This window comes from Porites lutea, chromosome 2, assembly GCF_958299795.1.
Source record: "Porites lutea chromosome 2, jaPorLute2.1, whole genome shotgun sequence".
Classification (NCBI taxonomy): Eukaryota; Metazoa; Cnidaria; class Anthozoa; order Scleractinia; family Poritidae; genus Porites; species Porites lutea.
The window spans coordinates 29748998-29776497 of NC_133202.1; the positions used below are offsets into that span (position 1 = coordinate 29748998).

The 27500-nt window shown below is 39.7% G+C and overlaps 1 protein-coding gene across 1 annotated transcript; it reads right to left on the bottom strand.

Moving 5' to 3' along the window:
- Positions 1 to 10803: 10803 nt before the first annotated feature.
- On the bottom strand, positions 10804 to 26531 carry LOC140926016 (uncharacterized). Its single transcript, XM_073375829.1, has 5 exons — positions 26453 to 26531; positions 19653 to 19731; positions 16571 to 17826; positions 15478 to 15660; positions 10804 to 15245 (listed from the first exon to the last, which is right to left on the bottom strand). The coding sequence occupies exons 3-5, from the start codon at positions 17766 to 17768 to the stop codon at positions 10936 to 10938; spliced, it is 5691 nt and encodes a 1896-aa protein (XP_073231930.1). The 5' UTR covers positions 17769 to 17826; positions 19653 to 19731; positions 26453 to 26531; the 3' UTR covers positions 10804 to 10935.
- Between the last annotated feature and the right edge of the window lie 969 nt (positions 26532 to 27500).

Sequence of the window (27500 nt, forward strand, 5' to 3'; positions counted from 1 at the left end):
GGCGTATTTGGCTTTAGTGTCTGACGACAAGTCCTCCCATTTCTTTTTAAGTTGTTCCTTGGGTTTTGGTGGGAACCCGGCGGCTATACTAGCTGTGTGAACCTCCAACCATGTTTGCATTTTCAATATAAATGTCAGTGTAGGAGATAAAGTACCGAATGGAGTCATCTTTCTCCTTTTTACCTCATGGCGAAAAAAATTATGATTTTATCCGTCTTAAAATTCGGCGCTCTTTTTCTGGGGTTAGAGCCTTGTTCATCTTCAGAATTCCGTTTCATTGACATCCTAGAAATGTAGAAATGTTTTTCTAAACGATGATGAAGAAGAAGCTACGGGCGACAGCAGCAATGCTGATGAAGCGTACCAAGACGACATTAATGAAACTGAAGAGGGTCGAAAAAACGTTAGGAATTTGTTCGTTTTTTTTCTCACAATCCTTATAATCTATTGAAGCTGATGACAGTTTTTAAATATTTTCAGATCATTCAGCAAAGAAGATTGACATTTTAATATCCTATGAGTGCAACTCATCATGTCCGTTAACTTTCGTTGAAATACGTTTGCATGCCATCGTTATTTTACAAGAATATTTACTGATAATGTATGTTGCATGTTCTACTTTTTTTCTGAAAGACGGCTTTAAATAAAGTGAGCATCAGAGGTTAACAAAGCGCATTAGAACGGAATTACTTAAATAAAAAACTTTTTTTTTCACTTCTCAGTGAAAGATCTCGTTAACTTTAGTAGAAACAGTAAGGATACGGGACCTAATTAGGTCCCGTAAATTTACGTGCCATTTTTCCCGTAAAAAAAGTTTTATGCAACACCCGCAATTTCTGTTGCATAAATGACACTTAAGTGGATACTTACGAAAATCGTAAGTGCAGTCACTTAAGTGAAATCCCTAAGTGGACCACGTAAGTGATTTAATGCAACTCACTTAAGTTACGAGTACACGTACGTATACCCGTAACTGTTACGGGCGTTTTATGCAACCGGGCCCAGGAAAGGACAGTTTAGGAAGAAGGAGTTACAGCGAAACTAGGAAGAACTGCTACGAGGAAGTGTATCAAGTGTGTTTGCTGTGAACTACTGCTGTGGGAATGGAAAAGCTTTTGCAGATAGGCAAAGAATTCGGACTGGAGGGAGAAAAGCTGCTTGAATTCGTAGAAAAACAACAAAAGCTAGAAGAGGAAAAAGAAGAAAAACGTAGACAATTGGAAGAGGAAAAAGAAGAAAAGCGTAGGCAGTTAGAAGAAGAAAAGGAAGAGAGACGTCGAATACTTGAAAAAGACAGAAGAAAGGAAGAAGAAGAGAAAGAGGAAAGGCGTAGAAGAGAAGACGAAGAAAGAGAAGCTAGGCGGCAAGAACGCGATCTGAGAAAATTAGAGCTGGAAGCGGAACTGTTGAAGCAGAGAGAGGCTATCGAAGCCGCTAAGAGAGAGCATGAACTAGAGCTCGCTCGTTTAGCACAGGGCCGTAACGATACCGAACGTGCTGAAGTGAGAGAGGATAGGGCCAAGGCACCCAAGCTTCCCTCATTTGTTGATGGTAAGGACGACTTGGATGCTTACCTGCAACGATTTGAGAGATTTGCAACTACAGCTAAACGGGAGAAGACAGGGTGGGCGTCGAAACTTAGTGCTCTTTTGTCTGGACGTGCCCTAGAGGTTTATTCGCGATTATCTGAGGAAGCAGCCCAAGATTACGATCGAGTAAAGTTAGCTTTGATGAAGAGATATGACCTTACAGAGGACGGCTATCGTCGTAAATTTAGAGCATCAAAGCCGGAAGTTGACGAGAGTCCTGCGCAGTTTATAGTGAGACTGGATAGATACTTGTTACGTTGGTTAGAGCTGTCGAACACTGAACGTTCGTTTGAAGGCCTGAAAGATTTAATTGTGAAAGAACAGTTTATTGACTCTTGTCCAAAAGAGTTAGCTATTCACCTTCGTGAAAGAGCCCCGGAAACGCTTGTTCAGATAGCGAAGATTGCCGATCAGTACTTAGAAGCACATGGAAAGCATCTGTTCAGCTCTGCGAGCAAGAAGCCACAAGTACAGCCCAAGGCGGAGGAAACAAAGACTACACAGAGTGACGCAACAACCCTCCAGTGTTACAAGTGTAATGCTCGCGGACACAAAGCTATTAACTGCCCAACTCTAGCTAAAAAGTGTTTCCTATGTGGCAAGCAAGGTCATGAAGCGAGGAACTGTCGATCAGGTGGACGAAAGTCAGGAGGCCAAGGTAAGGATGGTAACCCTGTGCAACGTGGTCAAGTTAGTGCTGGCTGTTTGGTTAAGTCACCCGATCTTAACGCTACCCCCGAGGAAGTCAAGTCGTGTATTCAAAATGATCAGCTTCTGTTAGCCTGTGGCAAGAAAGTCCCGTTGCTGAGTAATGCCTGTGTTGAACCCTTAACTGGAGTAAGAAGTAAGATGCCTGTTGCAAAGAGTAGAGTTGGAGAGAAGACTGTTGACGTTTTAAGAGATACTGGTTGCAGTGGAGTTGTAGTCAAGAAGGACCTTGTCGGCGAGGATCAGTTCACCGGAGACTTTAACGTTATGTTGCTTATTGACAACACTGCAAGGAAGGTGCCCATAGCAAGAATTTATGTCGATACGCCTTATCTTAAGGGCCACGTAGAAGCGCAGTGCCTTTCAGATCCTATCTACGACCTTATTATTGGCAACGTACCTGATGCCAGGGACGCACAAAATCCAGACCCCAGTTGGCAAGAGGCCTGTGCAGTAACTAGCAGAAGCCAAGCTAAGAAAAAGGATGAACGCACAGCCTTGAAGGTGCCAAGTAGCCGTGAGAGCCCTATTGTGGATAGGGAGAAGCTCAAGCAGATACAGGGTGAAGATGAGAGTCTGCGCAAGTACTGGGATCGAGACGATGTGCTAGTAAAGGGTCAGGCGGAGATTTCATTTGAAGAAAAATGTGGAATACTGTACCGTCTGTACAAGCACCCTTATGTGAATGGTGGAAAACCGCTTAAACAAGTCATGGTACCTGAAAAGTTGAGGCGCCCCATAATGGAAGTAGCTCACGGATCGATCATGGGCGGTCACATGGATATCAAGAAAACAACAGACAAGATCCAGAGTGCGTTTTATATTATTGGCCTGGAATTCAAGGTGACGTGACTCGATTTTGCAAGTCCTGTGACGTTTGTCAGAAGACCGTAAGTAAGGGAGCCGTGCCGAAAGTTCCGTTAGAGAAGATGCCGCTGATTGCATTGACAAGCCCTTTAAGAGAGTAGCAATAGATCTTGTTGGGCCTATCAGTCCTCTTAGTGAAGAAGGACACAGGTACATATTGACGCTGGTAGATTTTTCGACTCGCTACCCTGAGGCTGTACCACTAAAGAAAATTGATACGGAGACTGTAGCAGAGGCATTGGTAGATATCTTCAGCCGTCTAGGAGTACCCGAAGAAATCCTGAGTGATCCGGGCACACAGTTTGTCTCGAAGTGCATGAGAGAAGTTACCCGACACGTGTAACGGTTTGACAGAGAAGTTTAACGGAACGATGAAGTCCATGGTGAAGAGACTGTGTGGTGAGCAGCCAAGACAGTGGCATCGCTACATAAACCCGCTGTTGTTTGCTTATCGTGAAGTCCCCCAAGACATGATCGCTGACATGATCAAAATGGGAGTTATCAGAGGGTCCAGTTCTCCGTATGCGTCACCTGTTGTAGTAGTGAAGAAAAAAGACGACACAAACCTCGTGTGTGATGATTATCGGAAATTAAACAAAATAACTGTATTTGATCCTGGACCTATACCTACAAAGTTACAATTTCAAGGTGGAAGCCATCAAAGGATCAGAGAATGTTGGAGCGGATTATCTTAGTAGAGTAGAAGAGTAACCTGAGAGACACTGGACTACCCCTGTTGTATATTAGCTAACAATTTTTCTGTTGTATTGGAAATTTAGGAAATTTCTTCTGAAAGGGGGTTATGTTACGAAAAATTGTATTGCGTGACTAGCGTGACTTTCTAGAGGCTTCGCGAGAGTTCATAGCTTGTTTATTTTAGGATATTGTGTAAGCGTTTCTAAAGCGGTATATTTTGTAATCTTTCTATAATTAGACTATTTGGAAAGTTCTAGAATCTTATTGTAAAAGTATATAAGTAGGCAAGTCCGAGTTAAGTTTTAACTAGTTTTCACAAGCGAGGAGAGTTTGACGTTAGCCGTGTTTAGTCAAGTGTGACGAAAGCAGTGTTTATTCAAGTTGGCGGAGGCCGTGTAAGTTTATCAAGTTAGTTCAAGTTGGCGGAGACCGTGTAAGTTTAACGAGTTACGTGCTGTTGTGGAGTTTTACTTCGTGGAAACTACGTTCATTTTTGGAATAAATCTTCTTGTTGCTGTTCCGACAACCCTGCGTTCAGTTTAGTTTGCAAGCTACCCGTCCTCTAAAAGATTACCCGCGTAACAAGGTTTAACCATGATGGTCAATAAGCTGCTCGGGTTAGTGCCATTTGTAATTCAGGAAAGCCAAATCACTGCTCAGCAGCTAACTGACTTCAGTAGTAGATCTATAGAAAGATGATCTGCCTTCGCCACAGCTCTTCTTTCCGAATTTGAGCGTTGGAAGATGAAGGTGCATGCGTACTTGAAATCATGGGATCCTGGACCCGGTTGCATAAAACGCCCGTAACAACTACGGATATACGTACGTACACTCGTAACTTAAGTGAGTTGCATTAAATCACTTAAGTGGTCCACTTAGGGAATTCACTTAAGTGGTTGCACTTACGATTTTCGTAAGTGTTCACTTAAGTGTCGTTTATGCAACAGAAATTGCGGGTGTTGCATAAAACGTTTTTTACGGGAAAAATAGCACGTAAATTTACGGGACCTATGTAGATCCCGCATCGTTACTGTTTTTACTAAATTTAACGAGATCTTTTACTGAGAAGTGAAAAAAAGTATTTTTCTTCACTCAATTCGTTCTAATGCGCTTTGTTAACCTCTGATGTACACTTTTGTGAAAAAGGAAGAAGAAAGAACTATCATTTTCAGTAGATATTGAAGAAAAATAACGTTTTGCATGCAAATTTCATTTTTTGAGAGGCTTAAAATTGTTCGAAATGACTTTTAACTTTCTTTACACTCACCGATGGTTAGCTTAAAAAAAAAATAGTGAATCATTAATAAAGTACTATATCAAGGTTACGTGTGCCCTTAAGTGAGCCCGTAAGTTACCACGTAAAACAGAAACTTACGAGAGTGCTAAGTGTGTTCCATGCAACACCCGTAAGTGTACCCATAACGGATTCGTAAGTGACCTACTTAAGTGAGCACTTAAGTGCGGGTTTTATGCAACCGGGCCCTGATGATTTCCCTAACCTGTTCATTCTTCTCAACATTGCGGCTAATCCGGTTCCCGTGACATCGTGCGAGTGCGAGCGGTCAATCAACAAAATGAGAAGGCTAAACAATTACTTGAGACCATGGGCAAGAGTAGGCTCTCCTCATTGGCTATAATGCATATCAAATACGATGTGCCTATCGATCTGTACGAAGTTGTGATTTTATTTGAAGGACTCCGCCCGGGGATGACGCAATTGCAAATTTTGCTTTATGGAACAGAATAGTCCTGCTGTGTGATAATTAAGTAGCCCATGTTGTGGCTTGAGTATATCCTAGTGACCTAGTATTATATGTAGTCAAAATAATCCCACCATTGAAGATATTTCCTTAACAGGCGGTTCGGATTTGAGAAATGGAGTCTCGAAAAACGAAAGGCGGGGAATACGATTTTGGGGGGACTTAGTTGATACGTGTTTAATACATATTGACGTTTGACGCTGCTTTCAGTGCAAAGAAAGCGGAGTAGGGGAACTGGGGGGGCTTAAGCTTTTGCTCCGAGATAGCTTGCACCACACGTCGAGTTTTGTAAAACGTTTCGTGTAGTTAGCCGGTATGTATCACTATGTATGAATGTTCCAAGTCAAACGGAAATATTGTTGTTATGACTAAAAATACCTGTTATTTTAGACTTGATTGAGTTTGAAATATTGCCTCTTTGTTTCTTCGTTTGTGTATTTGTTTATTTATTACAGCTTATAAATTTTTTCTTTGTGTGTCATTATGTGCATTTGTTTACTTATAACAACTTTGATATCTAGTTACTTTTCCGTATGGCCCAGCCACTCAGCGCTGTTATCTTTTTTTCACAATTATTTCCTCTTAATGTCTTTACACTTTTTGTATCAAGAGCACAATAAAGATTGTGGTTGTTGTTGTTGCTGTTGTTGGAGACTACTGAAAATGGCATTTCCAGGTTTCTAGATTTCAACATTTTCTGGGGGAGCAATTTGCCCCAAGAAACCCTTAGAGGCTGGCGCCTTTGGCGCTCGCAGTATTTCTTGATGTTAAGAAATATTCGTATCAGTACGAACACCCCTTCTCAAACCCCAGCTACGCGCCTGGTCAGTCAGACTGTTTATTCCAACCTGGCTTGATTGATACAAAAATAAAGGAACGCAGAACTCACAATCTTAATGTATTACTCCCAACCCGCTGACGAAATTCCGACGTATTGGATTTGACATGAAGACTTTGACATGAGGGTTTTGTTTATGTGTTCCCTCTTCCGAAAAAGGCTGATTCATTCCTGCTGTACTACTCACGGAGACAATGGCCGGATGGTTGCTTTCTCCTACCCTGGGCCCGGTTGCATGAAACGCCCGTAACAACTACGGGCATACGTAGGTGCTCTCGTAAGTGAGTTGCATTGAATCACTTATATTTTAAGTGGTCCACTTTGGGAATTCACTAACGATTTTCGTAAGTGTTCACTTAAGTGTCGCTTATGCAACAGAACTTGCGAGTGTTGCACGAAACTTTTCTTACGGGAAAATTAGCACATAAATTTACGGTACCTATGTAGGTCTCGTATCTGTACTGTTTTTACAAAAGTTAACGAGATCTTTTACTGAGAAGTGAAAAAAGCATGTTTCTTCACATAATACGTGCTAATGCGCTTTGCTAACCTCTGATGTACACTTTAAAACCGACGTTATGAAAAAAGAATAGTAACTATGATTTTCAGTAGATATTGAAGAAAAATAACGATTGCATGCAAATTTCATAATTTTGAGAGGCTTAAAAAAAGGGTGAGTCATTAATAAAGTACTATATCAAAGTTACGTGTGCCCTTAAGTGATCCCGTAAGTTTCCACGTCAAACAGAAACTTACGCGAGTGCTAAGTACGTTCCATGCAACAGCCGTAAGTGTACCCATAACGGATTCGTAAGTGACCTAATTAAGGAGGCACTTAAGTGCACGTTTTATGCAACCGGGCCCTGGTCGTGAGAGAGAGCGAGCGACGGCTAGGAGGGAGTGGACTTGACCTTCAATCTCACTTTTACTAAGATGACAGCTGTCAACTACGTCAAAGTGACCAATGGCAACTTAGCAAACACGTGCTTATCAGCCGCCACTTTTGTTTCAGATGGGGAAGACCGCAAAAACACAAGCCGTGTAGCTTACGGAAAAGGTTTTCTTTTGTTGCTCAGTGAGACTTTCGACCTTAGAAAACGTCTCCTCGAATACCGAGGTCAAAATTTCTGTGAACAACATTTATGTCAATCTGATCTTTACCTTGTTCACGTGCATGTTACATGTACCACGTATGCAGTATTTCACAAACAATTTTCCTCAAACAAAATTTACCTCAAGAACTTCGATGAGAGATATCCTCACCATCCCCCCGGTAAATCCAATTTAACGAACCAATCAAATTGATTTGTGTTTTTAAAAATGTTAACCAATCAGCGCCCGGGGGCCATGTTCTGACCCTGTCCTCTGCAGGAAAGTGAGATGCAAGACCAATGCAATCAGAGGTTTTCTCTCTCTCCTCGCCGCTTTGCGGCTCGCTCTCACTCACGCGGAGAAAAATGTCAAGAAAAACCTCTAGAACCGGGGTAACTTTCCCACATCAGATGCCCCTAAACTTCGATAAACTTCGATGTCCTTCGTCGCTCGTGAGGGAAATCCGAATTTAAATGCACAACAATGAATCTTTCTGAAAATGAAAGGTCTTATTTTGTATGTTAAATTGCTACAATGTGGCCAACAAGCAAAACTCACTGTTTTATATAAACTACGAAAGTATGTATTTTGTGTATAAAAATGCAACGGCATCTAAATCGAACTGTACTACAATGACACGTTTCTGGTGAAAAAAGCAGGTTAGAAAAAGGAATTTGTTAAAATGCTTCAACAAAAAGGAAAATACAAGTCAAGGTTACAAAAAGAGTTTCTTTAAAACTTTCATTACTAAAAGTAAAGCCATCATATTTGATACATTCTACCGTTAAAAACGTATTCAAGTATTACACACTGAAAGCTAAAATCGTAAATTGGTGATATTCTCCTGAAACGATTTAGCCAGAAAAGCAAGAGATTCTATGTAATCGATACCTGTGGTTATAGTTTAAGTGAAGCATACATATTTTCATGTAGTCACTACGATCTTTGAGATTACTGGAATTTTTTCCAGGGATCTTCTCGATGGCAGCGATCTGTGGAAACCTTGCTTCATTTTCTACTCCTACGTATCCACTTAGCTAACAGCTACTTTACAGGAAGTGCACAGCTAAAAAATACACATATAAGTAGTAACAATAAACCAAAAACATGTACGTTCCTGATTTCAAATATATTTACAACAATTCACAAAAAAAAAGATACAAAAGACAGTATTCCCAATAAATGAATTTGTGAAAAATACTGCAAACATAATATACAATGTCGCACAGTACCTTTTTACTCTAATGTATAAATTACTGTCAATATCTTACAAAACCTTTTTTATTGTATAATACAGTGAACCAGTCACTGAGGCTAACACAAACTTTAAGCCAGGAAAAGAAGAGTAGGCCACAAACAAACGTATTCAGATGTATCCATAAGTTTTAAGAGGTCTCTTAAAACCTACCCTTTTAACACAATTTTTCAGCAGTTAGTCAACGTTTGTCAGTGATACAATTCATTCAAAATATTCTCTGTTTCTAATTTACTCAAATCCCCGGCTGATTCTTCAGCACCAGCCAGCGTTGACCAAATCTGGAGGACGTTTGCGATATCTGGTAACATGACATCAATAACACAATTAAGTCTATGGGAATTTGTAAGACCGGTGTAACTGAAAAATGTGTGCGGGGTGTGGGGTGGGCGTGTAGACGTGTGTATTCTAGTTAAGTAGGCACTTGTGCTCACGGTTAATCTAAGTAGTGGCCTGTAACGTTTCCTGTAATAAATAAATAATAAATAATAATGATAAAAACATCAGTAATACTGGCTATCACAAGAAAAATGGACGGCAACAGATAAGCCTTGGGACAAGGTTGCGTTAGCTTAGTTGTTTTGGTAGAAAATGGTGAAACAATTTCACACCTTCAGGGAAGAACTAGCCGAACTTCTGCCGAAAAACATTGCAAGAACACAAAAAATACTACCCAAAGGATGACAATAGCTATTTGAAGAGACTAAGACTGTAAGACTAAAAATCCCTTTACATCCTGAATTTGCCGAAAATTCAGGATACAAAAGGATGTTCAGTCTTGCAAATATTCTTCAAATAGATGTTGACAAATGAAGATGGGAACTTAATATTGATGGAGGTAAGTACGGTTTAAAGTAAGAATTATTTTGAACGAATGATAATTAATAATTATTGGACGAGGTTGAGCAAATATTGTGATTTGTCAGTGGCAAGCAGATGAATTATTTACCGAAGCCGAAGGCTGAGGCAAATAATTGATCTGCGAGACACTGACAAATCACGATATTTTGCGATAACCGAGTTCAATAATTGTTTTATCATTCGATCACCGAGTTTGTTTTTTAATTATCTTAGAAGCGATCTGCAAGAAAGAGAAAAGCGTGGTTTCATTTACGCATGAGCAGTATATTACTTGCAGCCACAGTTGTACGGCATTGCGCATGAGCAGACCATTATTTGTCAGTAGTTATTTGCAGGGCACGTTTGGTGGGCGCTCGGCCAAAGAAAAGGAAGAAAAATTTGCATCGAATGATAACAAAAGATGTAGGCCTTTTTCAAAAATACCATAATACTCTTTGTTGTCCCTCCAAAATTTTGGATAAGCATTGTCTTCAAGTTCTCTTGGGGCCATTTTAACTCCCAAGGGAACTTGAAAACAACGCTTATACAAAATTTTTGAGGGACAATAAGGGGTATTGTGGTATTTTTGAAAAAGGCCTCTTGGATTCGGCTTTCGTGTGACCTAAAGAATTATGCAGATCTCGGAGGATGTCAGCCCGCCTTGGTCCCCGATCCGCATGATCTGCACAATTCTCGATATCGTTTTCAGGATCAGCCACTAATTACTTATCTTAATTCAGCTTTTTTTTCTGTTTAAACAAAAAAAAACTTAAGAGTAATAAGAATCAACTAAGAGGCTTAGCCATTTCTACTTTTGTTCTAACATTTTTCAACTTTTTAAGTATCACTGTCGAGAGCGTCGGACCCAAGAGATATGCTCGCGTTATCAACTGATTACGGTTATAACAACAAACGAAACCCGAGCTCAAGTCCAAGGAAGAATTTGCCGACGATTCTTTTTAAGAATCACTGGAGAGTAAAGCATTTCGCCCACTGATACATGGTCAAGGAAGGCGTGTCGAAATCACCCCGATGTTGACTTCTAAAGCTATAAACTGAGTTGGAGTTAAAGCAACATTGTTCAATATCACTGAATAAAAAAAAAACTTAACATAAGAACTACAAACAGAAAAAAAATGCATTCTTCAAAAAAATAATAATAATAATAACCTTCAAAATAAGTCTTATTCAATTCCGATAATGCCAGCAACTACTAAGTTGCTAGCTTCTGTGTTGACATAGAACAACTCCCGTGATGCGGCTGATAACCGGTGCAGGGGTGCCACTGGGTCAGTCAGACTCGTCAGATTCAAAGAAATAGTCTTCCGGTATGTAGAAATCTTCTTCCAAGTCAGAATTCCTCGAAGGTTCGGGCTTGTAGTCTTCGAGAGACGAGGTTGGAATGTTGGAAGTTGAAGGCATGTGCTTTGCCAGCTGTGTTTTTGTTTCAGGTGTATCTAATTTGCCTTCCGTCAATGCCGTCAGAAATTTTGAAGACAAAGCACACTCCAGTTTGCAGAGAGTTATTTCGCATACTCGACCCGAGGATAAAAAACAAACAGCTCTGTCCTCTTCAGGCGACACGGCCATGGAGACGATCTTTTCCTCTCCATGTGCAATTTTTGCAAATCCAGTGGCTTTTGACTCAGTAATATTCCAAAGGAATACCACTCCATCAACACTATAGGAAATAAGAAACAGATTTCCTTTTAAAAACCTACAGAATTCAATTTTGCCGAGATGGCCACGCAGAATTTTCCTAGACGAATAGATATTAACCACAGTGAGTTTGTAAACATATATAAGGTTCGCGATGCAACAAACTAGCAGTTCGTTGTCCTGTGAAACGATGCACAGACTGAACTTGACTGAGTTGTAAAACTTCTCGACTCCCACGCTTTGCAACAAACTAAAGGAATCCTTTAAGTTCTTGAACTCACAGACCTCAATTTCGTTATAACCGCCGCACAAGATGAGGTAACTCATATCAGATGAAATGCAAAAACAGTCTAAAGTAAGCAGTAGTCCTGGTGATTCAAATGAGTGTGACATTGCTTTTCTTCTAATATCCCACACATAGAAATGTGGGCCCTTTAAGCTGTCCTGAATACAAACAAAAAGTAAACTACTATCAGTGGAAAATTTCAAGCATGCATCCATAATACCAAACTCGGCCTCAAAAACTGTACAGCAAAATCCTTTAGACTCAACACGGTGTAGTGTTACTTTGGTTTGCTGCAGTAAAGCAATAACTTTTCCATCTGGTGAAAGGACGTATTTTGACGTTACATGACGCAACTGTGCAGGAGGAACACCTGACAAATGGAAATAAGACGTGAGTTGGAAAGCCATGACGTACTCATCGTTCTTAAACGTCCACGACGTAACAAATGAGTCGGAACTAACACACGTTACAGCATGGGTTGATGTGAACCTCGCTGCGATACACTTCGCGAAGTTGTCTTTTTGTTGAGGTAGCCATCGAAACAGTTTGAAAGAACTACACAAATTTGTCAAAAATTTGAAAGGGCTAAATAAATTTTTCAAAAAGACAGCTCTTTCTTGAGCACCGCAACGAAACAAATAACCGACTTTCTTTTCTTTTTTGAAGTACACCAAGTTGCATCCTGACACACATGTGTACACAGCTCCTGTCTGGAGAGAAAGGGCATGCGGCGCGCCTGAAGTGTCACCGGAATACACAAAAAGTGAATCATCATTCGTGAATGTGAAACAAGCGATGTTGGTCATACGATGCTTTTTCTTGCTGGAACTGTAATTTCCGGAATTCTCTTCTTGAATTGTTGTTTGCAGCAATTGAATTTCTCTTTGTCTTGAGGCGTATGTCACCTTCCACTCTTTTTTTGGTGAAAGGCAAAAAGAAACTTTTTTTCCACAGAGATCCAGAAAACCTATTGGGAAGTGTTCCAAAACATCCGATTTGAGTGAAGCACAGAAAGGCGCCTTGTCAAATTCGGACAAGAAAAACCAGTCTTTCCAATCGGAGTTTTGTATCTCGAGCCACTCGTGAAACTCGCCCGGCATAGGTCTAGGTAGACAAGGGTTGTCCATCAGGTCCGGTACAATCGAGTTCAACAATCTCTCAACAACAGTAACAACAGCAATGTTACAAACTGACAAGGCTTTGACGACCCCAGAACACTGTGCTAACCTTCCCCATTCGCCAAAAGCATTGGCCACGTGACAAAAATATGCAAATGAGTTTAGCTGGGCATCCTGATTAAACACCTCCTGCAGCAGGGGTTGTCCAGACTGCAGATTCCAAATCTGATATTGGAAAAGTCGAGAATACAATTCAATGATAAGCTGACGCACAGTTGCCAGGGATACCTCTTGGTTTGATTCTGAGAGTTCCTTTAACTTACCACAACAGTAGCAAGAGGTATCTTTCGGTACGAACCTCGCATTGGTTTGATACGACTCTTTGTCAACATTAAGGCATTCCATTAAGTATCTTGTGTGCCTACCCATGACGAACTTCCTCACTGACATTGAGTATCTTCGGTAGCTTCTCCTGTATGCTATCAACTCTGACAACTTAGCAAAAGAGCAAGTCCTTTCCTCATCTCTGCTCTGTTCAATCTCCTTTCTGGCCCAAAGAGCAACCAACTCCGTAAGACAAACATTGTTGCAACTTCCCATTGAATGACAATCATTCAATTGTACAACAATGTAACAACCGTTAGGAGTAAGTACACTCCACTCATAACGTGAAGGGTTTCCTGAGAACTGAAGAAAGTTCTCTACACTTTCTCTTTCAACTGAAAACCACTTGTCAAGTCGTCCAAAGAATATAAACTTGTCGTCAGCAGAAAACTCTAAGTGGTTTATTTGAGCAATCGTATCTTTACTAATTTCAAAAGGTCCGCTTACCATTTGAAGCATGGATACATTAAAAAAGAAGAGCGAACGACCCTTTGCACCAACCACAGTCTCGTTATCAGAAGCTGTGGCAAAGCAGTTAAATCCAGAAAGAATGTCGGCAGCAGCAAAGCGAAAACAATTCCACTCAAACCAAGGCAACGACACAGTCACTTGAGGAATCGAAACATTTTCTTGGACAACATCTGAGGCGTTTCGTATACATGACGGCAACAGGTGAGGACTTTCTACCAAAACATGCACATCACTTTTGATAGCTAAGAAAATCTCCTGCAAGATATTCTGTTTTTCTCTCTGCTCGACAGCAAGGCAGCTGGTTGCACGTTGAAAATCTTTAAGTAGATGGTAAATTCCAAATCTTCCACTGCTAATCCTTTCCTCCAAGAAACGATAACTTGTTAAGCACCTAAAGACAAGCTCCAAAGAATCTTTTTCGGCATGTTGGCACAACAAATGAACGGCAAAATGAAGAAAAAAGCTCTGTAAATCTCTCTCAACAGGATCAAAATTCAGTATTGGTCCGCCAACAAAGGCAGACAGAATTTCCTTAACAATTTCAATGAGGTAACCATCTGCCTTTTTTGCGTCAATATACAACTCTTGAGCTTTTTTCTTGTTTGTTAACCAAGCTGGAATCAGACTGTGAAGAAAGGAAACCCTCTCTTGCATCACCACAAATTGGGAAACAGCGTCGACAACCCTTTGCTCATTAAGACTTGAATTTTCTCTGTGAAGAACAAACGAAACGAACGATACGGGAAGCGGAGATGGTGCATTCATGATACAACCTAATAACTTACTATAAAGATCTGCTCCCACTTTATCGTAAACACGTTTTAAATTCGTTTCAAAAAAGTCTTCAATATCCCCTGGAAAAAGGTTGCAGAATTCAACAATCTTACCTGAATGTAATGAATCGTTAAGTTCTTGCGCAATGTAAAAAGCATATAAAAACAGTCCGTTACACCTCAGTGTGACGTCTTGTACAGAACAAGGAAAACGGGAAAAATCTACACTATTTTCTAAAAACCGCTGAATGTCCTGTTCATGCTGCTGATAGTAAAGGTTGCGCTGTTCACCGTTTCCCGCGCAAATTCTAACACACGGGTTGTACTTCGCCAATCTGCTCTGTAACATGTCTTCAGGGCGACTGGTGATAAAAAACACAAGCCATTCTGGGAGCCGGGGGAAACGCTCTTTAATAAGGCAAATGAAATCTTTCCTGGACTTGTACTCTGTCTCGTCTAGAGCATCAATAATGACTAATTTGCGCTGAAATTGACTGCACTTATTTAGTGGCTCTACTAGTAATTTAGTACATAGTTCCTGAACCCCTAACTTAGAATTGGCTAAAAACATTTTCACACCATCCTCCCCTCTCATTCTACTACTGTACTCACTATTACAATCACAGAATTGACAGGCTATAGTACCAAGAAGATTTCTTGGATCATTTCTTGTGCCATCATAATGACGGCAAAAGTAGGCAGCACCAAGACGCCTAGCTTTCTTCATACGCTGCGCCAGAGCTCCTGCTATCACACTCTTACCGACTCCAGCATCACCGAGGAGAACGTAAGCTCTGGAGTCGCCAGGATCAATGAACCATTTGTCAAAATCGTCAAACAGCCACTGCCTTGTATCTTTATGATGACGCCCGGCAAAGAATGCGATGTCTGATTCACAGTTGGCGATCTCTGCATAAAAAAGAAAAACGAAAAAAATTATCCTCCACATGGTAAAGCTAAAATAACGCTTTTCTTATGTTTGTGACCAGTATCCTGCACTGCACAGGTGGGTCTCGATCCTCCTAAAACTGAGGTAACAAATCATGCGAAAAACAACAGTTTAGAACTGGGACACAAAAGCGCGGTGTTCCGTTAAACTTCATACACTTTTCATTGTAAATAGGGACATTCTTCTTATTACCATAACTGATTTGATGGACAGCAGAGTTCTGCCTCTCAGCTTCCACTTCTGTTAAACCTTTTTGCACATTGTGTTGGTCATCCAACTTCAAAGGCTTCAGAGTGCTCGCGTCTTCTAAAGACGCCTCCCCAGGGCTGGCGCCTGCAAATCTTTCCTGAAGACTGGTATTTATATCCGAGTTACCTGTTAATGCAAACATAACATTAAAGTAATCAACTTTTATGGCTTTAGTAAAGCAGAAAAGAAATTTCTTATTGCTTATCTTTTCTAAGGTTTCTAGAGCTTATACAGTCAAACCTCCCCTTCCGGATACCTCTCCATTACGGACAGTTCCTTTAGTCCCTCTGATGCCAAACTTCATACAATACCTACTCCTATAATAAAGACACAAAGTTCTCTTGGTCTCAAAGATGCCAAATTTCATACAATCCAAGTATGAGACGGGTTAGCCAAATAGTAAAGCCTAGCAACTAAGCATTAGCTTAAACTTTCAGTCGATTCTTGGATGGTCATAGGTCATCTATCTATATAAATAGTTAAGAAACGGTCCAGATAAGGTGCTAACTTTTCTATTGTCTGTACTTACTTCTGATTGGCTTAAACAGCAAAAGTTAACAAAACTTCATAAAGCAGTACATATATTCATCCTTACTTTCCAACCATCTTCCATATAACAAATGGAAATCTGGTGTCAGTTTGAATAACAAAGAAATCCTATGTGGGGAACATGTAAAATTGTAAACTTTTCTAGGTTATTGTTTTCAACTCTTGTGATTGGTCAAAATCTTTTAACACAAAAAAACACCCTTTTAAAGTGGAGTGTAAATGCATTTTATTGCGTAAACGGCCTTCACGTAGGTTTATGCATTCTCTGTGTAAAAATGAGAACATTTCTATGTGGGGAAAGCACCGTTGCCGCATAACAAAAGAAATTGCTATTCACCTTACCCGGATCATTACTTAATAATTAATGGTGATTTTTTTCGGTAAAAAAATTAGATATCTGACGGATTAATTCATACTCTCACTGACACAATCGATCGTAATTATATCTACTAAACAACTTCTATCACAAGGTAGCTAAATGTCATACCATTAAGCAGGCTGACCATCTTGCCAAGAAGATCTCTGCTCTGGTTGGCCCAGCTGTATTTTCTCTCATAGGAAGTGCGCAGGGTTTCAGCCTCCTCCAGACGCCATTGTCTTTCTTTGCCCCACACCTTTTTAATTGCTGCAGCCCACACTTCAGGATCCTCTGGATCAATCACAAATGATGAGCCAAATGGCACCTTGCTCAGTGCTTCACCAAAACCTGACTTGCTACTGACAAGTACAGGGAGACCTGCTGATAGGGCCTCAAGTCCTGTCAACCCAAATCCCTCTGTTCTTGAAGGCATAAGTGCAAGGTCAACTTCAAGGAACAAGCGTTTTAAATCCCCCCGGCTCTGCACAAAATCTCTCACCCTCAAGCGTTCAGCAGGAACACCACATCCAGTCAACTTTTCTGCTATTTCCTCATGCTTCCCATCTGGGGCCCCAACAAACACAAGACGAAAGTCGGGCAGTGAAGTAACAGCTCTTGCAGCGATATCAAATCCTTTTAATTCGAAGTCTTCATCATCTCCGCGGCCAAACACCAAGACGCTGCAGTGTTTTCTTTCTTCAGGACATTGTTTGACACTTTTAAATTCACCAAAAACTCCCGGGGTAAAATCAATAACATTTTGATCTTTGTGACAGCCTCGAAGATATGACCTGAAAGCCTCGCTCAACTTGGGTCCAATCCCCACAACAAGGTCTGCCATTTCGCACAGTTCCACTTCAACCCGGTGCTTTTCTTGGCCCTTTGAAATCGGCTTGCTGTATGACTTGAACATTCCGAGTTCCTCTGGATCAGTGTGTACCACTTGAACCCATTTGCTTTTTTTCAAGTCTTTAATGACTTGTGCCTGATGACCAAGTTTGACCCCATGACCGACAATTATGTCAATTTTCAAATGTTCTGGTGGAAAGCTGAGCCAGTCCAGTTCATCAAAGCCAGGATGCCTTTTCGCCTCAACAATCTCAACATTGCTCAATAGGGCTTGCTTTTTATCCTCTTCACTACATCTTAGTAAAAGGACAGTGATTTTCACCTCAGGAAGTTTTGCCAGCTGGATGGCTAACTCTCTGCTTATGGTTGAGAGTCCTCCTTTGCTTGAACCCCATTCTGAAGCCAAAATGGTGACTTGAACTTTGTTGAAGCCAACAGCCAGTTCACGCTCTTGAGAACGCTTTGAAGTAGATGCCATTGCCTACACACATGTGTAACATTTTTCTCTCAAAAAAGTGTTAAGTAGAGTGGCCAACACCCAGAAATATCACGCACATTTGTCATAATTCTGTTTTATAATACAAAGGGACTAAAAGATAAAAGACAGGTGCCTCACATTAAAGGAACTGTGTCACGAAATTCAGCCAAATTAGGAAATTACAAAATGCCCTTTACATTAAGAGAAACATAAAAATAACCGCTTAAAACTTTAACGGAAGGTTAAAATAACATAACAGAAACAACAGATGTCACGGATGGGCAAAACTGAAGAAGACTGAAACGGATTGAAATTAGGATATTTGAAAACTGTTCAGCCTAACAGTTTTTCAAAGTTGATCCCTGCTGTTGCAACTTCAAGAATAATGCTCAGGAGACATATTTGTTTGTCTCGGAATCTCTGATTTTGTCATTTACGTGTAATTTCTTTGTTTACTTTAAGTTCCATGGCGACTGAGGGCGAGTAATTGGCAAAATTGAACAAAATGAACTGGACTGCCGTGACACAGCTCCTTTAAGCTATGGCATTCCTTACTGGCTAAACCACCCTTCCCCAGACTTCAAGGGACCATCTGACTATTACCTCAAGATCAAGAAAGTACTGGGCTCTGTCATGACCAAAAAAGGTTGATAAAATGTTACAAGGGAAATTCTATTCACGGGACAACTTCAGGACCGAGGCAAGAGTTCTCTGAACACAGGTTGGGCTGAAAAACCAACCAATATTTTTTTTCTTCTGCCATGGAATCTGCTGCAGTCATTATTTCAAGCAGCTACATAATGTATGAAAAATCATGATTAACTTATTATTTCTGCAATATTGTGTGTTTAATTCAGTGCATTGATTTAAGGGAGATGGCACAATATACACTTAATGTCAGATCCCCAGGGAAACAGTTAGTTTTGTTTTCCCAAGAGTCCTGATGTTTCCCGAGACGAAGTCAGGGGAAACATCGGGACTCGAGGGAAAACAAAACTAACTGGTTTCCCGAGGGACCTGACATTAAGTGTTTTGTTATATTTCTACACTTTCACTTCAACAGCAACAAGAGAATAACCGGAGCGAACCAAATAGTCGACTAGGTACTTATAGCAACACAAATTTAATTCTCAAAACCGCTGAATGAATGATTTACAAAGTATCTTCCCTACATTATCTGCATCATTTTCCTCCACTAGCTGCTGTTTTTCTTCTGGGAACTTCTTGGATAACTTTTTAAATCGTTGCTTTTTAGCTTGAGGCTTCGTGTTTGTGTTGTTGTGTTCATTCACGAAAAAGAAAACTGGCAGGACCTGGCAGTATTTTTCCCGCCTTTTGTCACGCCACTTTCCACCATGCTTTGATCACGTGCTGCAATGTATCCCGAGCGGGGTACATTGCTTAATGTATCACGATCGGGATACATTTGATTTTAGTCAAGGCCACGTGACCAAGAATCAACCAATGGCAGTCCCTGTTCAGTTGAGTGAAAGTCTAGGAATATAACAATTGTTGTTATCATTTTGATAAGTGTACATTTAAACTCATCAACCCCTTTTGTGGTCAGTTACCTTTTAAGAGCCAAGGTGTCCCCTGAATAGAAGTTAATCCTCGATTTTGAGATGCAGAAAAAGTGTCCTTTTACCCAGAATAGGGATGTGTCTTGATTATGCGACCAAATTTTGTGTCTCTTGAATGGAGGAGTTCCTTGGATAGGGGTGTCCCAAAGGAGAAGTTCACTGTATCCTTGTGGGGAGGGGCTTGGTAGGGGGTATGAGACCTGCGAAGCAATGACTGGTGATATGTCTTTTCAACAATACTGACATAATATTAACTGCTCTTCTAATCATATAATTATAATAACACAATAATAATACTTGTCTTACCACCTGTCCTACTGCTGCAGTCACAGGTACACCAACTTACTCCTCACATGATAACTGATCATTAACTGAGGAAATGGCTGGAAAAGACGTTCATTGAAACCTCAGCTTTTATATTTAAATGTTACTAGGCAAAAAATAAGTTTTCAAGTTGCTGCTCCTAACGTTAACAATACAATGGCACATTTGTTGGACAGGAATGCATTCTGGATAATGGTCACCCTCTTGTATTGGTAGAGTGGCATTGTAAAAAAAAATAATTCAATAATGTAACTGTGCTGGAAATGAAACCGCTTGCTACGCAGGCTAGTTTCAGTGAGTTATGATAGCTCTTAAATATCTTCATGGCTAAACTGATTTTAGTTAAAATGACATTAAACTACTTGCAATAATGATTATAACACTATAGAGAAAAGACGGGTAAGCAGATTTTTTAAAGCCTCTGTAAAATAAAACTGGAGTAAACAAACACTTTTTTACTCTATATATTTCATAATAGAATACAATGCACCTCTATGTAACAAAGTCCTCAGTATACATGTATATAAGGTATATAAATTATTGTAATGCCTCTAACCACTTGCCCTGAGGAAGGCTTTTAATATAGACGAAATATCGGCAAGAGTCTGTTTTCTTCAGGTCTTTGAGGTTGTGTATAATTTACTATATACTTAAAAAAGTGGATATTGTTTATTGCCAATCTGATTTGCTACTCAAACTTGGGATATCAAGTGCTATTCACCTCTAAGCAAATTATGGGACAAACCCGCACAAGTTATGAGCAAAATGGCTTTTCTGTTTGGTACCGTAACAAACGAAGAAATTTGAAAAATATACAAGGAAGCTGTTCCCAACAGATGCATGAAAAAAGAGACAAAATTCGGTTTGGCAGATTTACAGGTGAAGCTTTCAATTCTCAGTTTAACCTGAATGTATCGATCAAACTGTTAAAAACATTTTTTGTTTACAAATGCAAATTAAGTCTCGCATTAATTTATTTAGCTGACATGTTCATAAATAAGCACAAAAGTAAATTAAATGGGCTTTTCACAGAACAGTTTTGAAAACAGAAAGAATTCACAACTTTTTTTGAAGGAATGTCCACACAAGAGCTAAACAAATGCCCTCGAAAGTTTTATTTTGTTGCTACGAAAACATGGCGGCCAATCCATTATTTGCGTGCCAAAATTGAAATCATTGACAGCAATATATGAGTTGAAAATCATCATTTTTGTGCTCAGTTATCTCAGTGTTTTGGTATATATACAAAAAAATTATTCATGGTCATCTCTTTGAACACCATTTTTCACCCCAGTAATAGTAAAATATAAGAGGACTGATCCCATTTAAAAATGAAAATGGTCCACCTTCAAAGGGGAATAACTTTTCTAAAACTTCAATTTCGTAATCTGTAGTTTCACCAAACCATTCCAATCAGTTTTGGACTGAGATTTGCAGAGATGCCAACCTCTGGAGATCTAAAAATCTGAAGACTCTCTCTTTTTCACTACCACCACCCCCTGAATTTCAACGGACCCCTGCCCCCCCCCCCCCCCAAACAAATTGACCAAGCCCTCAGTGGGAATTGCTTAAGACATTTTATGAAGTCTTACATGAAGTACATACTATCAAAATTTGCGATAATTGTTTGGATACCAAAATAATCTTTGTCAGTGACTAAAATATATATTTGAAAATTCCCCTGAAACCGTACTATGATTAACAAAAATTCAAATTTTGAGGAAAAATGAGATGACTTTATCTGGGAGATTTGGTGCTGTATCCGGGAGAGTTGGCTGCATATGTGGATTTGTGGAAATTTTCTTAATGGATTGCACCCTGTAGATCTCCCCACTGGAACTTACTGCTAGCATCCATAAGTGATTTTAAAGAAGGCAGCGTGGCTGAGTGGTCAGCGTGTCTGACTCACAATCCGGTGATCCCTGGGTTTGAGTCCCGCTCTGGCCACTTGCTGGATTTGTTTTCGGTCATCCCGAGTTCAAATCCTCAGTCACACCACAGGTAGCCCAAGCTCGAAATATGAGCATTGGCAAGCATTGGCATTGTTGTGTAACATTCAAAATATTAGGATTTGTATGGGAAAAAACCCTATTGTTTCTGTAACCTACGAAAATGAAAGGATTTCAATAAAAACAGCTTACCTTACTTCACATGTATGTTACTGCTTTCCTGTGTGGTCCACGGGTCGATTTATGGCTGTTTTATGGGTTTTTATGTAAACGGTTTTCTCTCTATATAAAGGTTTACGTTTACATAAAAAACCCATAAAACGGCCATAAATCGACCCGTGGACCACACAGGAGAGAAGTAACACACATTTTAAGTAAGGTAAGCTGTTTTTATTGAAATCCTTTCATTTTCGTAGGTTACAGAAACAATAGGTTTTTTTCCGATACAAATCCTTTTATTTTGAATGTTATGAAACAATGCCGATGCTCGCCGATGCTCATATTTCGAGCTTGGGCTACCTGTGGCCACACTTGTAAATAGCCAACTGGTTGCCTCCTGTCAGTTCGGGGTTTTGATCCTGTGATGTTGTATTTAAATAAAACTATTTGTTTCTAAGTAGTTAGGCGGAGTGCCTGTAAACTAGCTGGATAAGCTAAGTGCACTTTCCACTACGATAGTGGCCAAATGGAACCAGCTGAATGATCAGCAATTGCAATAAGTAGACCTCAAAGTGAGTTCATCCTAAGGTATAATAATATTGAACATGTCAAAGCTAGAGATTTTAGTGCGAGCATTTCGTATAAGAGTTGTAAGCAATTAAGAGCACGAGCATGCTTTTCATTCTAAACTTTTTTTAAAAATTTAAATTTCAAACGTTATATGTAACTGTTTTCATCACCCGATCATATTGATGTAGACCTTAACGCTTCATTGTTGTAATGGAGTTAAACTGATGAGTGCGTCACCTTTTCGGTGGCCTACGAAACAAGTTTGTATTAAACACCCATGCACTCAGGATTTGAGTAGTTCACCTACTGGTCTATTCCGCTCCTTCACTGCAAGTAGAGCACTGTCTTGGCTTCGCCGGTGAACATCTTACTGAATTATATAAATATTTGGAAAATACAGCGAAGAAGAGGATTGAATGTTTAATACACAAAAGTTGGCAGATCAAAAAAGTAATTGGCAAAGTCTCATTCTGGACGTACAGCTCTGCTTTCTTTTATCTTGTTTTTACAAACAAACGTCTGCATTCATGTCCATTCCCCCTCCCCTTAGTGCAGGAGACTTTTCACGGGTCTTGTCCAGTTCAGTCAAGTCTTTATTGTTACTACTCATTTGCCACAAGCAAAAAAAACACCCTTTGGTATCCAGGGTACCTCCCAAGTCATTTGTCACGATAGGTTCCTCTATCTTCTCCTTAACATCTTCCTCAGAGGCCGTGGTTATGCTTTGCCTGGCTAAGATTTTGTAGGGGTGGTACTATTCGAACGGACTGTGAAGGCACTTCAGATCTCTTATACTTTCTTTAACCAAGACTAGAATGTTAAAAATGGGGGACAATTTTATTCTCCCACACATACGTTCTTTTGACTTGTCAAGCAATGAGAGGAAGGAACGCATCACAAAGCCCCAAAGAACATCTACGGGGTAGGCTATGATGTAATTTTGGTGCAGCATGACAAATTGTCATGCAAGCCAGCAGACCAATGTACCCCCATTATGGGGTTTTTGGTTCAGTCATATTCATTACTTGCCATCCAATAATTCAGCAGTGTGTTACTTTTTTCCATAACTCGTGCCCTGAATACCGCTTGAATGAAGTTCAATGATGCATTTGATAACACTTTCTATCTGCACTGAAAATAGTATCTAAAACATGAAAGAGTTCCTTTCTTCTAATAATAGACTTGTTGGCTTTTCGAGCCCGAGTTAGCCTGAATTTCATCTTATTACTTCGAGTCGATATTACTCCCTCGGTAACGTCTGAATTGACCAGCCGCTAATGCCGTCCAGTGACGTCACCACTCATTTGCTTTAATTCATGCAAAAAGTTAAACACTATTTTCAAGTGGCAAACCAAGAAAAATCATTTGGAAATGTCTGCATGATACAGAATGGCTTTACTTTTTTCGATCATAGTTCATGTTTAATGTTCAAACTATCAACTGCATGCAGTACTCTGAACCGGTTGTAATTCCATAATCACTCTCAGTCGCAATCATGCAATGAAATGAATACACACATGAAACACTTCAAAAACACAATGATTTGCTTTAATTGAAAAGAAGCTACTAGGAAACAAGAAAGAATAGCTAACAAAAGCATTTCAACTGACGGTGAAAATTGCCCGAAGGTTGAATTGCAACATTGGTCTCAGAAACTTCCCATACACAAAATCACTACCGAAACCACAAAGCGGCTCTAAATAAAAAACCTACTGACTCTCCGCAATGATTCTTCATTCGCAGTTCAATTTAGCATTTCAGTTTCGAAGACGAGGGCAATTTTGCTGTTTACGATAAAGATTATCGAAATGTTTGAACTCCATGCAAGCATACCAGCGATGTGATCCGCTGAATTATCAAGAGACAAGCAACAATCCTGCTAAAATTTCTAATAATTATGCATAATTATGTGAATGTTTAGACAATCAACCAATCAGAATCACTACCTTGTTTTTGAGTAGTGATGACGTCACTGAACGGCATTAACCACCCGTCGATTCAGATGTTGCTGAGAGGAGAAAACGACTCGAAGCAATCAGATGAAATTCAGGCTAAGCCCGAGTTCGCCTTTTTGAATTTAGTTTTAAAGGGACACAGTCAGTTATGGAACCGTGCTGACCTGGACACTACTTTTGCCGGGTTTGAAAAACGTTTACCTCAACCCGAAATCAAATCTACATGTCAGATAAATCTAGAGATCCACTTCAATCCTTCCTAGTGTTTCATTCGATCCTCGTTCTTTTACTGAAAATCTCTTTTTGAGCAAACTTTTACTCGTCCTATTGCATTATAATTATCATGTTTGGTTAAAAACAGTATCAAAGGAACATGAACAGAAGAGGTGAGAAACACGTAGGTGCCGGGCGGGAGAAATCGCCTTTGTTTACCAAAATAACAAAATGAATGAATGAGTAACATTGGCCAGCAAATAATCGTTATATATATTTGGAAAATCGATGGAAAAGGTTACATATATTTGGAAAATCAAGCTTTCTCGACCATGAACCTTCGACAATTAATGATTCAGACTTCGGGCAATTTCTCACCTTTACTGATGTTGGAATTTGGAAGTATTTGTCGATATTTGGCTTTCCCTGGAAAAATCCATCGGTGAATTCTCAATGGTACTTAAAAAAAATGAGTGCTCTGATATGGCTTAGGGCCTATAATCACCATTTGGCTTGTAACTAGTTCAGCTCTACAAGGTTTCTTTAGAGTATTCCGGATACGCTTTTGTTTCACGCGCGTCTTGTGACATGCAAATCAGCTAAGAAATGGTATCTAATGAGCATGTCCATCAGCTGACTGTGTCCCTTTAAGTTGTTGTGCTGTTATTTTGTAATTTGCAGGTTACAAATCACACATTTCTACCATATGTTTCTCAGTGAATTTCCGGCACTGCACAACACCTGTACACATCCCACACAGTTTGTGTGAATTATACTTTATTCATTAAAACCAAAAAAAGTTATTTGCTGTCTTCAGTCTGTCCTTCGAGAAAACAAACAGTACCTAACGGGAAAATTTTCTATCAGATATTGTGACGTATAAATGTAAAGCTACACATGACTGTTCATCTTAAAGAAACACAAAAGCAGGGCTGATATTTCTTTTCGGTCTTCTCTCAAAGTCAGACATACTGATCCTCACTGGTAAATTGCTGCTTCTGAAGAAATCCATACCTTCACAAAGGGTTATGATAAGGGGTATGACAATGTTTATGTTGTGGTTCAATTTTATCCTTGGTTTAAATTTTAATATTTTATCCTTTTAAATTTTTTGTTTTAAACTCACTGTCATATATTACCATACCCAAAAACAAAGGAAAATAAAATTTAAACCAAGGACAAAATTAAACCAGAACATCATGCATAGTGAGTTTTTGTGATTTTTTTGTGCTGAATACGCCTTTTATAGCTTGCTGGGAGAGTTTTTTTAATTTCAGGTGTGTTTGCAGGATAATTTTTCTTAGTCTTTTAACCCCTCTCTCTAAAGGTGCTCAAGCGGGGATTTGAAGATTTCATGTTGGTGGTTAGAGTTTGTTAGTTTAAATTCAATTGCTGATATTATAAGTATATAAACGGATCTGAGGCTTCGCTTTCAGCACAGGCTGAATCTATATAATAGAAATATCTATAGCTACCTCAGAAGCATATACTAACCCCTACTTCTGCTACCTAAATTAGCATAGGTACATATAATTATGTGAAATATTGACAACGGAATGATGTTAACTGCTTCTAGAAGAATTGACAAATGCCCCATCCCCGGGCAGAGGTTTTCTGACAAATTCCCCACCGCCGGGACCGAGAAGATGAAAAATACCCGACAAATGCCCGGGGGGGGCACGTCTGGAATTGACTAAGCCAACTACAACCATCTGATAAAATTCATAAACGAGATGGCTTCCACCCGCGCATGACACTTTTAACCCTTTCAGTTTAGAAAACTATCCTCTGTGAGGTTATTTTGCCACGAATATTTTTCAAAAAAATTGAATTGAAAGCACAACGGCATTTCAACAACTTGCTGGAGTTGCATATTTACAATTACTCGTTTTATAATGTTTCAGTGACTGAGATTTTACAATTTACTCCCTTACCGTGATTAAGTATCTTTAACGCTGCTTCTCAGACAAGAAAACAGACTGTTCAGCGTCTCCTGGGATTCATTTTGCTTAAAGACACCGTCGCACTTCCTTGCAATTTCGAAATTTGTGTCGAAGATGGCACTCGGAATGATGCGGGGGTTTCCCGATTCTTCCCAAGGGGCTTCCTTAAAGGGCTTCCCCACTTCCGGGAAGTTTCCTCGTTCCCAGGTCCATGGCTGGGAAGAGTGTTTAGCTGACCCCATTTGTCATTTTACGGCCAGTGCAGAATTATTTGTTTTGTGGTCAAAAGTGGATTTTCCCAGAAAATTTGCATAACATTGATTTACTGCAACTCCCTCAAATTTTCAAGTTGAACCCAGCTTACAACAAAAAAACGAAGTTTCGTTTAGTTCAATTTGCCACAAAGTGAATTAAGGCCAATACTGTACTGAAAACAAACAAGCCCTTCCACGAACCCTGCGCCGATCACAGACATCCATAACTGTACTGTGCACAATAGACCTTGTCACGGTTTTCGACGCCATCTTGACGAGTAGGCAAACGCGTGAAAAATTACAATGTTTGTATGAAAATCTAATGTCGAATAATTTCCATAGAACGGCTGTTCTGAAAAAAATATCAATTGCAAACTAAAGCTTCACTCCTAAGGATTCTACTGAAAAAAATTGAGGGCGTTAAGTGCGCTAGAAGACCTAATTTTCTATACATTTGCCTGTAAGAAAGTCCCGGGAAAAATTACAGACAAATGTATGGAAAATCTAAAGCAAGCCTCTCGAGAAATTTACGCACAGGTACGCCCCCAAATTTTTTCAGTGCAATCCTTTGCTTTGTAGCTTTAGTTTACAATTGATATTTTTTTCAGAACAGTCGAAAGAAAAAATTGAGTCGCCCAAAATTTTAAACACAGCCTCCAAGAAGCAGCCCTCATTGTTTCAAATTTTAATACATGTATTTAGGTAGTTTGTTAGTAGTGATTTTATAATCTGACACAACCCAGTGTTAACTACGCCGGATCTTGTTGACTGTGGTCTTGTTGATG